The sequence below is a fragment of the Pundamilia nyererei genome, unplaced genomic scaffold (genome assembly GCF_000239375.1).
Source record: "Pundamilia nyererei isolate P.nyererei 1_Seehausen unplaced genomic scaffold, PunNye1.0 scaffold00033, whole genome shotgun sequence".
Taxonomy (NCBI): Eukaryota; Metazoa; Chordata; class Actinopteri; order Cichliformes; family Cichlidae; genus Pundamilia; species Pundamilia nyererei.
Window position 1 is genome coordinate 2,744,836 of NW_005187434.1, and position 14,639 is coordinate 2,759,474.

The following is a 14,639-nucleotide window of genomic DNA, read 5'->3' on the forward strand; positions in this document are numbered from 1 at the left end:
CACACACACACACACACACACACACACACACAACCTCTGCATGGGTCACATGTCAGGGGTGTAATTTACCTCCATGTCAATATTCAATCTTATGTAGCAGCTGAGAGCACTCACATTTTCTAAGCATCGACTTTTTTTTTTGTAATTGGTAGATGGTGAGTGTTTGATTTCTTGAGTTCCAAGTTAGTGTTGCTACAGTTAAACTGAGACGGGTTGGTTTAATTCCTCCCTGCTGTCACAGCCTGACAGTACTGGGCTGGCTTTCAGGCCACCAGTACCAATCGTAATATCTGTCCCGATCAGAACTGATATAATAATTGGTGTTTTAATCACTGGGGCACTACGAGAAAGTTCATTTATAAGAAATCTGAGCATGTTTTAATGTTCTTTTTGCAGATTACCTCCCCTCAATTTCCTGTAGTGGTAAAGATGGGCCATGCTCACTCAGGGATGGGAAAGGTAAATCTAGAGTTCTTAAGTATTTTCTCAGGTCCACGTGAACACGCTGATGTCACTATATTAATATTTTCACTCTTTCTGCTTTAGGTGAAAGTGGACAATCAGTATGATTTTCAAGATATTGCTAGTGTTGTGGCACTGACCAAGACCTACGCCACATCTGAGCCATTTATTGATGCGAAGTATGATGTGCGCATTCAGAAGATCGGCAGCAATTACAAGGCTTACATGTGAGTGAAACTTCCTCTCAGGTTCATGCATGAAAATAAAAACAGTGAAAATGGTTAGAGTTAAGTCTTTATTTTAATTAACAGGCGAACATCAATTTCTGGCAACTGGAAAACCAATACTGGTTCATCTATGCTTGAGCAAGTGGCCATGTCAGACAAGTAAGAGTTGAAAATGAAATAAAACTGTAAATCAAATTGTATCGCACTGCACTATAATAGGTCTGATTAATGTGTCACGGCAGGTACAGAATGTGGGTGGATTCTTGTTCCGATATCTTTGGAGGGTTGGACATCTGTGCTGTGGAGGCTCTACATGGTAAAGATGGCAAGGACTACATCATAGAGGTACTACATGACAATGATATCAATGTTTTCTATGATCTTAAGGGGAGTCCACTAATTATATCAAGTTGTGGTCTTTTAAGGTTGATGACTGTTCGATGCCACTGATTGGGGACCAGCAGGACGAGGATCGCGTTCATATTGCAGAACTAGTGGTTTCTAAAATGAACCAGACTGTTCCACGTACTTCAAGCGCTTCCACAGTCCGTACAGGACAGCCAGCACAGGTGCTCAAACAACAGACATGCTTTCCTTGCTCCAGCACACCCTAACTTTTCCTTATCTTCCACACTTTTAGTAGTAACACACTGTAAGTACAGTTAGATCCATAAATTTTAGGACAGAGACACTTTTTCTTGTCATTTTGGTTCTGTAGACTACCAAAATGAATTTTAAGTTCGATGTCTTTCAGCTTTAATTCGGCAGGTTGAACAAAAAGATTGCATTCAAAAAATTGCACACCTAAGGCAACAAACTGCCTCTGATGTGTTTTACGGATGGTGTGGTGTGCTTTAGATCTTGAGCTGCTCCACGGCTTTGCCATACTTTTCCTTGTCATCCTTCAGGTAGAGGTTGATCTTGGTTTCATTTGTCCAAAGATTGTTTTTACAAAACTGAAAACTGGATGGCTTTTTTCTATGTCTTTTTAGCAAAGTCCAGCCTAGCCTTTCTGTTCTTGAGGCTTATAAGTGTCTTGCATCTTGCAGAGAACCCTAACCCTCTTTTTCGCAGCCTAAGGATGGCTTGTTTCACCTGCATGAAAAGCCCCCTTGACCGCATGTTGTGTGTTCGCAGTAAAATCTTCCAAATGCAAGGGACACGCCTCAAATGAACATCTAAACCCTTCATCCAATCTGAATGTGAATACCCTGAAATAAAAGCTGAGAGTCTACACATTATGTCCATTATATAACTATAATATAACCTGTGAAAGTGTTCAAATATATATATGGACCTAACTGTATATTAGTGGGCATAAAAATATGAAAGAAACAATTAAAACAAGACTCAGTGAGCTTCAAGTCAACAGGATCTGCATTATATTTTCTTTAATCTTTTTAAAAACACATGTTGTGTTTCTAAGAAAAGTAGTGGGCCAAGCATGGATCCCTGGGGTACTCTAAATCTGAGATGGTCACATCAGAGACAATCAAATAACAACTTTAAACAGACCACACTGTGATTTACTTTGCCTGCAATGACTTGAATGGTGTGGAAGGATTCAGTGTAGGGTTAAGAGGAGTTTCTGGTTATGAGGTAAGTTAGAACGTAGATTTCCGTCAGAATTCTAAATGTGGCTTAAAATGTTATGAATGTTGTGATTAAGAGATTTGCTAGATTATGCTGTGGAAGAAAAATCTTCGGAACAAATTAAGAGACATTTAAAATATTTATACATTATCATTTTCTATGCTTAGCCATCAAATGAATGTCATTTTTGCTTTGTATTGATATTTTCCCCTTGTTAACTTGTAGAAAGCAGTTTCTCCTCAGCCAGTCTCACAACCGAGAGTCCCGCAGTCTCAACAGCGTCCTTCACCACAGGGTAAGAACTGGACTTTTAGGGTCTTGAAAAATATTTCAGAATTTGAATGTGATTCGTCTCCTTCTTTTGTTTATCTCCGACAGGTGGTCCTCAGCAAAGCCCTCCATCTCAGCAGCGTCCACAACCTCAAGGCCAACCTCCTGTACAGACCCAACAATCTGCTGCCAGCCCTGCCACTGGTGACCCCAGTAACCAGACTAAGGCAAGCCAAGGGCCTGCGACTCAAGGTCAGAGATCTACGTCTGGTCAGGGCTCTCCTCAGCGAAGCCAAGGAGGATCCCCTCAAGCTCAGAGGCAGCAGTCTGTATCGCAGCAGAAACCATCTGCAGGCCAAAAACCTCCACCACAGCAGAGGCCTGCCATGCCCCCTAGACAGCAGTCACAGGGAGGGACACAGCAACAGAGGGCTCCCGGCCAACAAGGACGCCCTGGAGCACCCACCACCCAGCAGCCACGTCCTGCCGCTCAGGGCCAGGGGGGCCCAGGAGGACGACCTCCTCTGCAACAGAAGCCTCAGCCTCCACAGAAGCCTAGTCAGGACAGCCCGGCTATGGGCGGCTCTCCACAACTAAAGTAAGTAGCTGTGAATGATAAATGGGATCGGTTTCACCTCATCCTTCAAGCAGAAGATCCCTTCTTATTGCCTGCACTGTGACATGCATGCCACATGGGAAATCTATTTAATGACAAATAAGCCACCCGAATGTGCATGGTTTATTGATTTTTACACTTTTCAGCCCTTCAGCAGCACTTTCACGTAACATAACATTTCAAAGTCTGTGCAGAGCGCCTGATCCGTTAAAACAACAAGCGGAAGCCGTAATGAAGCTACATATTGTGATATTTAAAGATCCCTTTAATGTAAATAAACTTTTGAACCTTGTTTACATATCTAGATTGTTGTGAAACTTATGAAACTAATGCCATCGACTGGCAGTGAGGCTACACATGTTCATCAGATATTTTAACATTATTAAACATAACTCATTGTGTGATAGCATACTTAGTTCAAAGCACAGCTTGTCTATTTCAGGTCAGTGTGAGAGCCTGCTGGTGCTGAGCGTCTCTCCTCTGCTTTCTGATTCACCGTGAGTTCGAGTCTCCTCTGCTCCTTCTTTACTCCGTGTAAGACACACATGGAGTGGAGCAGACACATGCCGAGTGGAGGAAAGGAGAGATAAGTGGAGATAATATTACTAGACTTAATGACGTACCTCCAAGTGCAATAAAACCTCTAGGGTTTCCAAGACAAGACCATCAGGTCTAAGTTAATCCCACTGCAAGGCCTTAGTATCATGGAGTTTTTGAGTATCCATCTATCCATTTTCTTACACTTATCGCCGGGCGGTTTGGGGGAAGCCTTCCTTCTTCCCAGCTACCTTCTCCAGATTATCTTGTAGAATACTGAGGTGTGCCTCCGGGGCCTCCTCCCTGTAGGGCATACCCAGAACTCGTCACCCAGGAGACACCCAGGAGGCATCAGTGTCAGATGCCCAACCCACCTCACTTGGCTCCTTTCGGTGTGGAATAGTTGCAGCTCCACTCTGAGATGCTCCTGAATAGCTAAACTCCTCACTCTGTTGCTAAGGGGGAGGCCAGTTACCTTTAGAAAAAGCTCATTTTGCCCCTTGTATCAGCATCTCATTCTTTGATTACTACCCAAAACTAGTGACGATGGGTAAGCGAATGGGCATAGATCAACTGGTAAATTGACAGCATCGCAGTGGAGCGCAGTGTTTGAATCACCGCAGATGCTGTAAGGGCCTCGGGGTGAAATTTTACATTTCTTAATTAAAAAAAAAAAAACTGGACACATGTAATCACATATTGCCGTTTTGCCGTCAGGTGTTCAGACAATTTATTTATTTATACAGTAAGCAAAATCATTTACGCCTTAATTTAACCGGGTTAGCCATGATTCGGTAGTCTCTGCCTGCTTTAGCTGCTTTACTTCTTGCTTCTGCTGAAAGTAGGAAGTGCGCTCTGCAGTGTGTCACTCTTTCCTCTTATGAGGAGCACAGTGAGCCTCCACAGCAGTACTGACAGCTGCGCCTATCCAGCTGCAATGTTCCATCGGTGCCACACAGGACACCTTATATCGGGTTGACGTTGCTGCGTGAACAGAATGTAACCTAAATAATTCACAAAATTAGGAATACATAATCCTGATTTTGGATTTAATACTTGAGCTTCTTTATGCTCTCCTGACAATGAGACATAAACCCTCTTATTGTCAGTCGCATACAAAAACATGCATCACTTTGCTTTCCAGAAAAGTCATTCAATATCCATATCATATTCAAACTAACTTGAAATGATAAGGTAATACTGAATGACCCGAGGAAAGGAATGCGCTTTATCATTGTTTACTGAGCCTTTTCTCTCATTTCTCTCCCTCTCTCTGTCTTGCCTTGCGCCAGTCTTTTCATTCCATGGGTTTGCTGCATGACTTTAATAGCCTCTTCCTCTCCTCTATTGCCATTTTCCTCTCTTTATAGCAAGTCCCAGTCTCTTACCAATACCTTCAACATTCCAGAAACCCCAGCGCCACGAGCCAGCCTTAGCCAGGACGAAGTGAAGGCCGAAACCATACGCAATCTACGCAAATCTTTTGCCAGTCTCTTCTCAGACTGAGACAGCATAAGCCCCTCTTCCCTCTCCTCCTGAAAGAAAAAGAGACAGGCAAACTGAAGGACAGACCCCTTCTTCCCCCTCCGAACAAGGACCAACCGGATGCCGTCTTTAATTCATGTACACTGAGCCTGATGTGAAAATGTACACACTTGATAGCCACTGCCTACATGGTTTAACTCTTTTAAAACAAACAAAAAGTAGAATACAGTTAGGCACTGATGTCTTAAACATTCCCTGCCTTGCCTCGAGCTTAAGTAATCATACTCAAAACTGTTTGTACTCCACACTGAAGCCTGTATATGCATGAATACGAAACAAAACAATATTGCTCTCACTTGTTTGTTTGTGCTGTAAATTCATCGTGGCCGTTATGTTCAAGTAACTTGAGGCGCTGTATTAAAGTTATTGGGGAAGGGAAGATAGCCAAATATTTTATTTTAAATAAAAAAGCAGCACCTAGTTTATTATCTCCTCTTATCTAAAAATAGTATATTTGTGTCATAGTAAAAACAGTGAAAATGTAGCTAACCCCTAATTTTGAATAAAGAGCTGTCAAACTGACTTAAAGCCACTAAACAATCTCCATGTATCCCCAATAAAAACAAAGCTACACCACTATTTCACACTTCTACTCCTTGCAAAATTAACAACAACATCCTCCCTGCTTTCCTGATTCCCTAATTATTTTTGTATGGCGCCCAAATGACTACAGCTGCACAAAAAGGATGTCCAGTGTTTGCAAATGCTAGATCTGTTCAAGCTGTAGATCGCTCATGGTGATGTCTTAGCTGCATGTCAACAGGAGGCAATGGTTGCATTTCCCAACCCCTGACTTTGGCGCTTGTAACTGTGTTGTCACATGTAGTTAAATTAGCTAGTATTAGAGTAGTTGGTGTCGTGAGTATGTCGTGGCTCCCGATTTTCTTCGTTTTTTTTTTTTTTGTTGCAGAAGAACAAAAGCCCAGCAGCTCTCTAACTTGAAAGCATGCCTTACACAGACAAGAGCGTCAAATCAAATGGAGCTGTCTCAGGGATGTCCAGTTGATTGTGACACTTGTGTGTGGGTGAGGGTCTTCCATTGCAGTCTTATAGTGGTTGTTTACAAAAAAAAGAAAGAAGGAAAAGCATGCATTTTAATGAGCTAGAATGTTTTATTATTTCAAACACATTTGCACACAGAGTATATCTTGCAAAATTATACTTGAATACAATGGTTTTCAGGTTTATTCATCTGCCACTTGACAAAGCAGGGTTCCTGCTTTGGGGTGCTGCCATGTCTGTAACAGGCATGGTACAGTGGGATCCAGTGTAGACAGGGTTGGCGACTGTTCAGGTACAGTTAGTGAAAAATATCGTTACTTACAGTTTATTTTCCTCAATTTTCAAAGCAATGTGACAAGAAAAAAACTGCTAACCAACTACTGCGTTTAATGGATGTACAATAGGTTTTAGGAGATCTTAGCAGTAGGTCAGCGTAAAATGCACTCCAAAGCACACTCAGCCAAGGAATGTTACGTTTGTGAAATTCATTTGTACCACATAGAAAGGTAAAACGGTGACAAGTTTTAGGAATGCCAACTGCACGATGCTTCTCTGCAGTTGATTTCACAATTCTGCCGCACATCTTTTGCACCGACAAAACTTTCTTTGATCACGTCTCTGAAAATCCAAGCTGTCACTGAAGAATGTTTTATCTTCTCCAGGCACTATAAATGTCTTCCAGAAGGAGTGCTATAGATTCATATGGTGATATAGTATGGCAATATCACGCTTTTAGAGAAGACCCAATAGTGAAAAGTCTAAGTGAGTCCTGGTCCCCCTGCAGATTCTCCATGTTGCCTGTGTTTTTCTGTTTATGTAACCACAGTGACCCCTTGTGTTCAATGGTGCATAAACGTGTGAATGTTGTTTTGTAACCTGGTCAAACCAAATAGATGTTGTGCAAAGCTCTGAGTGATCCAGATTGTCACTTTCCTCCCCTGCTGCTATTTGTGCTTGCTGATATTCTGTGTGTCTCTAAACTTTATAGTTTATCTGGGAAAATAGTTTACTTACTTTTTCCTTTTGTACATGCACAATTTTCTTGTGAATGGCACTGCTATATGGTGCTTGTTATGTTATGCATAAGTAATGGAGGGCTTCATTTTTACATTTTACAGTTACTCAGTGTCAGTACGTAACTGTCAGATTCATAATGGCACAGCCGAGAATAAGTAAGAGAGGAGTAATTTTCACACTGAGTGTGTAATTTATGAAAATGAGCCATCACATTTAGCACTGATGGTTATCTTTGAAAAACCGTGCCGTCCTTTCACTCAGAGGTGTCTTGGCCAAACTGAGAAACACCATATGCCACGAGCCCTCTGGAGCCTGACAGGATGAGCCGCGACGGCAATGCAAAGAAGTCATTTTGATATGTTTTTTTTTATATTTTATTTTTAAGGGTTTACATTATTTATGGTTGATATATCTGACTGTGAATGTACATTGTCTTCTTTCTTAGAGCTCCTTTTATTGTTTTTTAATTCCACCGTATAATCATTGTGAAACGGTAAAATCCTTACAAGTTTGAGTGAAATTGATTGTCAGTTGATGCCTGCCAGAGTTCAAAATGTACATCATAGATGTAAGTGCAAAAATCAAAAAGCTGAGGGGGTTTTTTGTTAATCAAAAATAGGATACTGCATAATATAAATCATGGTGGATTATTGAAATAAATGTAATAAAAATGATATTGATGTTATATGCAATGTAGCTATATTATGTGAAAATGAGTATGTTATTACAACATGCACATGTCCAATAAAACCTATGACAAATAATGACTGGTTTATTTGAGAAAAGTAAAGTAAAGTAGGTTTTAAAAGATGCTGACACAGCTGCTGAATAACTGTAACAACACCAGTTAGTCTAAATGATTAATGCAGAACTGTTGAGTAACATTCATATTCAAATTTCTTTTCATTTTGCTGTCCTGAGTGTCCTTGATGATGAGAGACATCATTGGTTTTTCAGTTTGTTTTTCACACTTTTGTTAACCTTTATTTTTATAGCTTACTTTATCCATCAGGTTGAAAATTACAGGGTTGCATTTTATTTTATTTTCGTTTTTCAGTTATAAAGAAAAAAAAATTAAAGGATATATATAATAGTAATCCATAGACTTTAGGTATTTATATTAAATGGGTACAGTGCATAGTATTCGGTTGTGAATGACTTTAATATTAGGCAAAGTATTGTTTATACTCTGCATTGCTGTAAGCTAGCGTCTAAAAATACGGTGGCCCTGAGAGGTCAAATGCACTGCAACTAAAGATACCATCAGCAAACCTAACCCTTAGCCCCCCAAAAACACAGCCCACAAAAGTAAGTTGAACAAAAAAACCCCAAAAAAACAACCCAAACCCATAGCAAAACATAAAAACAACATAAGTGTTTTGGGGAAGATAATAATGCGACGGACCAGCAACGAAAGTGACAGAAGCCAAAATGTGCGACGAACTGCACTGAGGGGACTCATCTGTGTTATGAGTTAGAAAAAGATTCAGGTAATCTGTGTTTTAATCACATGATTCATACAATACTGTAGATACATGTTTGCTATTAGCTGTTTACTGCTAGCTTGTCCCTGCCGCAGCTGTTCCGTCACGTTATTGTCTCCCCATGAACACTTGCCGCCTGTTTTTTTTAAAGCGATTTACTTCCATTGTGTGTGTGTTATATTTTTTTCTATCTAGTTCAATTTTGTTTCATTCCACTTATGTTGTGTTTTGTGTGCTTTTGAAGGATTTTTTTATTTGCTGGTGTTTTGTTAAATTGCAGTGTGTTTGACCTCTATGGGCCACCAATGAAAAAGTCTGTTATTATACCTCTTCCCATTTCCCTACTTTTTAAAAACACAATTTAATTAGATTTCTCTTAAATACACATACATATAGACTGCATAGACCATATAAGAGTATTATTAGGACACATTTTGTGCTTCAGAAACTCTAGCATTGGTTTCCACGTATCTTCAAATGCTACTTCTTTCTATTGTGACTAACAAGAAGAACAAGAAGTAAAGGAACTGATTGATTTGAGACTTTCTGACATTTTACCTTTTTTATATTTTCAAGATGTGATCCTGGTGGTGGAAATGCTAGAAGCTTATATTTGAATTATATTTGAAATAAATTGTATTGACTGTAGCTATGTAAAGAAATGTCTTTTAGGAATGTCCTATAGTTTGACAGTATTTTTCAACATAAAACATACTAATGTGGCCACAAGGTGGTGTGGGCCTACAGTCTCACTTCTGTAAGCACACAAACACCACATTCTACCATATTACAATGTAACATGTTTATTTGGCCATTACAAATGTCTTATAATACAGTATATGCATTCCTTTTCCATTGAAAGTGTTAATTTATATTAAAAAACATCCTTTTTAAGTAAGTAAAAGCATCCTGAGTGCTACAGAACAGAGCCCTGGGATTTTGTATGTATTACTACTCAGTCATTCAGTCATTATGATTCATCATTGTATTAGCAATTATGTTAACATTGCTGAAAAACAAAGTTTTTCTTGATGCTCAAATTTTAATCGTACGACTTTAAGTCACATAGAAAAACGGAAATCAAAGCCCGCACACTACCAAACAAAACGAAACTGGCATCCCTTCTTTGTAGAACAGAGACCCATTCATGGTGTTTGAGTAAAAACACAACTATTATGTTCCCAAATTTTGGGGCTTTCACTCGGGCTTAAAATCTGAATGCACCAGCTGCAGCTGAGAGAGGCTCGATACTATTAAGCACCCCCTCTAATGTGGAGAGGGATGTGTTTCATTGCCTTGTCTTGTACAACTCAGTGAGTGCATCTACAGCTGAAAGAACTACATTAAAATTAGATTTTCCTTTCCCTCATCTGTCTGTGCAAATGTTTTGGCAGGTAGGTTTTATGCAATGAGAGAGAGGGAGAGCGTTCAATTTTAATCACCAGATTGATTCTTTTTTTTCTTCCTTGAAAGTTTTCATTGCAGACAAAAGTGTCTGGAGTGCAAAATCCAATTTGCAGGCAGGATGTTTTATAGCTGCTCGCTCATGAAAGGTCACCGTGGTTTTTAAAGCTCTATCTGCTTTGCTTGCAGTTCTTATCTGGCTGCCCGGTGGCTGTTCCTTCCTGACAAATCTAGGTCTGGTTTGCAGGTAAAATGTTCATCTGATCAGGAAAGAAAATCTAATAAATTTTAAAAAATATATACATTTTTAACGCGTCATGAAATGTGTTGTGCATGGAATGAACTAAAGAAGTAAAGAAACAAATGACAGAGTCCTTTGATAAAACCCAGAAAAAAAGATGGAGGGGTGGGGGTGTGACAAGCCCAAAATAAATGTGACATCATTTAATTTACATTTATCACAGACTAGAGACATAGAGGGGTAAAATTTATGTAGCATGACCTTAGAATAATGAAAACAGTGAATCACTTTAAACTGAATTAACCAGTGGCTGCTGTATTATTGAACAACTCTTAATATAAGACTTTGCAATCCTTCACATTTCATTCTTTTCTCAAGCCTCCATGAAAGATAAAAGCATGAAATATGAATCACAAATATGGGGAAGAACTTTGTACTGTTTGGTACTAGAAAAAACACTAGTACCACAGCTTCATTCACAAAATGAAAAGTATATAACAGAGTAAGTTGCGTATCCACACCTTGTATCAAAAGTGTTGTCTAGCAATGGTGTGGTAAGTAATCAAACTACAAGAGAATTTATCAAATGTATATTTAATTTGAGTAAGAATCTAGTGAACTTCTGAGATCATAACTATTACTTACCAATTGTAAGACATTAAGAGAGCAACAGCGAGTGACGCATGTTTGTTTCACCGGCTGTATTTCAGGCTGGGGGGGTGGGCTGACTTACTCATGGTCTGGAGAGCCAAATTATATCAATTATTCACTAAGGTAACAAGCAAATCACTGGCATACAGCATAATACGACAACCTGATGCTCTTACATAATCTTATTTGTTATAACAGAAGATTTAGCATAGTGATGGATCATTTCATTCCCATCCACCAAAATAAATCCAAACCTCTTTGGGAGTTTTCAGTAAAATAGACCATTCAGTGAAATCAAATGCTTTGTGGGTATCTAGTCAAAGTACAGCATATTCAGCCTTTGAAAGAGTACATAATTTGTTGCTTAAAGCTACTTTTATCTAAAAAAAACTAGGTGGAATGTTGCCAGTTGTTACTGGACAGAGTTGATCATGGCCTGGAAAATCCTTTCTCAAGAAACAACAGAAACTTTGATGGTCGTTCTCTTTTCTCATGTAGTCCAGTTGTTGTGCAGTCATCCTAATGTAGCATTCATGACTTTGCTGCTCACAAATAAAGCATTCAGGGCTATTGCCAGCAGTACTCTCGTTCCTTTACAGACAAGGGAGAAGACAAAAGGGGAGGGAGGCCACACTTCTCTGAGGGAGGATATTTCTAGAGCTGACCCATTTAAACAGCCCAGAGAAGCTGCAAAGCACAGGTGCATCTGCATTGGTTAGAACCAGAATGTGTAATTACATACATTAAAAATGCTGTTTATTCACAAACTGAAGCAAGTGTCAAAGCTGATTTTGCACACGTCATTTGATAGGCTTACTAAGCAGGATTTGAATGGAAACAGTTTGAGACACCGGGCTCAAATAACAAGTAATAGATTCAGTACAAAATGCATACAGCAAATGTCCTCAGTCATTCTTTTATGAGGGAAAAAAGAAAAGAAAATGTGGTGTCAGTTTAGGATTTCAATGCGTTATTCAGCACTCAAATGGGAAACAGTGGCTGATGATTATACGTAATCTACAGCCTCGCACAATTAGTGCAACCCAGTACTACTTTGCATTGTACTGATGTAGGGTAGAGGGTGAATGACATCCATATTTAGAAGGTCCTCATTGATTCTTCCTAACAGAGGCACAAAAGATTTGTTGTCTGTCCTGTCTTGAATAGCTGGACCTTAATGACAGTTCTGCATCATAAAACCGCCTGCTGACCTTAATCACCATTTGGAAATCTCTTGAAACTCTGAGCTAACAGTTTGCATTCGGTTTCTGCAGGTTGCATGAAAATCTCTGAGTCAGGTTATCAGGCGCTTTTGCATGGAAACACGCTGTTTCTATGCAAGGCCTGAATGTGTTTTCCCTTAAAAAAACACACACACACATGACTTGGATGATTTCTTAGCCAAAATGGCAGATGATGAAGGATGAGTGAGGAGTGTGCTATGAAGATTTAATTAAGTCTCACCATGGGATGTCTTAGTGTGACTCCAGAGGCAAGGACAGAGGAGTTTGTGTTTGCTCAGTGCAGCTGTGAATAACATCTACACTATTCTTACTTTGACCTACATGTACTGAGAGGAGGATCTGAGAATATGCCCACATGAGTGCAGGTCTTTCATCACGTCTTATTTTTACCAGGAGGCTGCCAGAGGGGTCTCCTTATGGCGAACCTTATTTTAACTTTAAGCTGTCAATCTCTGCTGGAGATAATCTGGGATGTAAGAGGCATCCGCGTCGCATCTCTCTACCAAATGTACAGTCGACATAAAGCTGCGCTGCCAAATCCCGGCTGTGGTGCATTTGCAGATTGTTGCAGGGTTACAAGCACATTTTCACCTCAGTTTATCTTAAAATTGTGACATAGATTTTGATCGTCTCTGTGGAAGACTCCCAACAGCACTTTTCTTCATTCCCTTTGAAATGAATTCAGTCTCTTTTGCTCCTACTCAGTGTGCGTTACCATGGATACCGCTCCCAAATGGTTTGGCTTGTACATGAATTTGTTTATAAGTGTTACTTGGAGTGGATTGTTCTTTTTCTGTGCAGCCGGGGTAAACATAGTTTCCTAATTAAGCACAGGACAAGTGCACGTAATTCCATTGTTATTACTGTATTCTCTTCTGTGGGACTAAACTAATAATTTGATGTTTGCTTCAGGGAGTGATCAGGAAATTACTTAATTTTTGCAACTTCTGTAACGTGAAGCATGAGCTACCCGCCGACACCGAGTGCCTGCGGCAGTTCTTCTTCTCTCTGCGATCTTCTGCATATGATTTAATCTGATTCACTTTGAATCAAAACTCTGTGGATTGTACAGCATCCTACTGAGCCAAAGGAGCATCCAAACACCTCACATAGCTGCTTCTAAATCCTAATGGAGCATGCTGCCTGAGAGGCGAACACCCTGTATGGATTTGCACAACTGTAAATGATGTCTGGGGTAAGAAGGCTGAAGAGAGAGGACTGAGTGGTTTAATTTCTTGAGGACTTAATCTGGGTTTTGGAATTAAGGGAAGACTGGAAGCATCTCCCAGTGAAGCTTCAGATTTATCACTGCCACACTTCACTCTCTGAATATAAGTCCACTGAATTAAAATCAGCTAGGGATGCCCCTACAGAAGTAAACAATAAATGTGAGGTTTAAAAATAAAATATCAAGTAAATAATGCATATATGAAAATATTGTAAGTAACTGAGGGATTATTCTTTTTATGCTCTTTTGTACATATATGGTTACAGACGCTTGTTGCCTTCATGCACTTTTATTTGGAGTTTCATTAATTTTCTTAAAAAAAGACAACACACGATAGACAAAAATCCACATTTTTTTTTACTGGTAGGGTTATTACTGATATATATTTTGTAATTTAGATATTGGGAAAATATCTTTAACATAAACTCTTTGGACCACAGTGTGAAAATCTGATAACATGACTGCCCTAATGATGATATTTCTGAAGGAACTGAAGTACTCACCACATTCAGTCACAAACAGACCCAACAGGTCTAATTCTGGCTCTGTAAAATATTCAGCACTGCAGTGGATGGTTAATATCCCTAGCGACCCTGGTGATTTCCCTGGGGTTTCTTCTTTTAACATGGCTGCCTTACCATGTCAGTCTAATGTGTTTTTCTTGTTTTGTCAGACATATAATTACAGGCCAGAAAAGAAGCTCAGTTCCTTTCTATTAGCCTGCCACGATCGGAGCTGGAATTTGTAAGTGATGGGGCCTGACTGTGTGTGTGCACCTCCACATCTCTTATGTAATTTCCTCCAATGGGAACATGGAGATGAGAACTAAAAGTTTGCAGAGTCACTTAATCTTCCATAGAGTTAACTAGAGAGAGCTGCAGAGCTGAAGGGTGTTTACCGTATTGAAACAACCTTCAAGTATTGAAGCTTGTTTAAGCAATCGAAGCAGAGTGAAGCAGTGATCTGCGGTGGTGTAAGCCTGACGGATCCCTGTCAGAGAAGTCTCTAATCAACAGAAAGCCACTTATTTCCTCTCTGTTAGAGTCTACAAGGTGCCTAAGACACCTGCTATCACCAAGCTGACAGACACTTATGCATGGTAACCAACAGCTGACACA

The 14,639-nt window shown here is 39.8% G+C and overlaps 1 protein-coding gene across 2 annotated transcripts in view; it reads left to right on the top strand.

Moving 5' to 3' along the window:
- Positions 1-8,030, top strand: part of syn1 (synapsin I) — a 12,874-nt gene extending 4,844 nt beyond the window's left edge. The window contains exons 7-14 of one of the 2 annotated variants that reach the window (XM_005729521.2): positions 397-459; positions 547-689; positions 774-848; positions 932-1,034; positions 1,115-1,258; positions 2,508-2,577; positions 2,661-3,150; positions 5,076-8,030. In XM_005729521.2, the coding sequence (XP_005729578.1) occupies positions 397-459; positions 547-689; positions 774-848; positions 932-1,034; positions 1,115-1,258; positions 2,508-2,577; positions 2,661-3,150; positions 5,076-5,211 (1,224 nt within the window). In that variant the 3' untranslated portion in view covers positions 5,212-8,030. The remainder of the gene's footprint in view (positions 1-396; positions 460-546; positions 690-773; positions 849-931; positions 1,035-1,114; positions 1,259-2,507; positions 2,578-2,660; positions 3,151-5,075) is intronic. The other variant, XM_005729522.2, reaches the window with a different exon arrangement.
- The last annotated feature ends 6,609 nt before the right edge of the window (positions 8,031-14,639 follow it).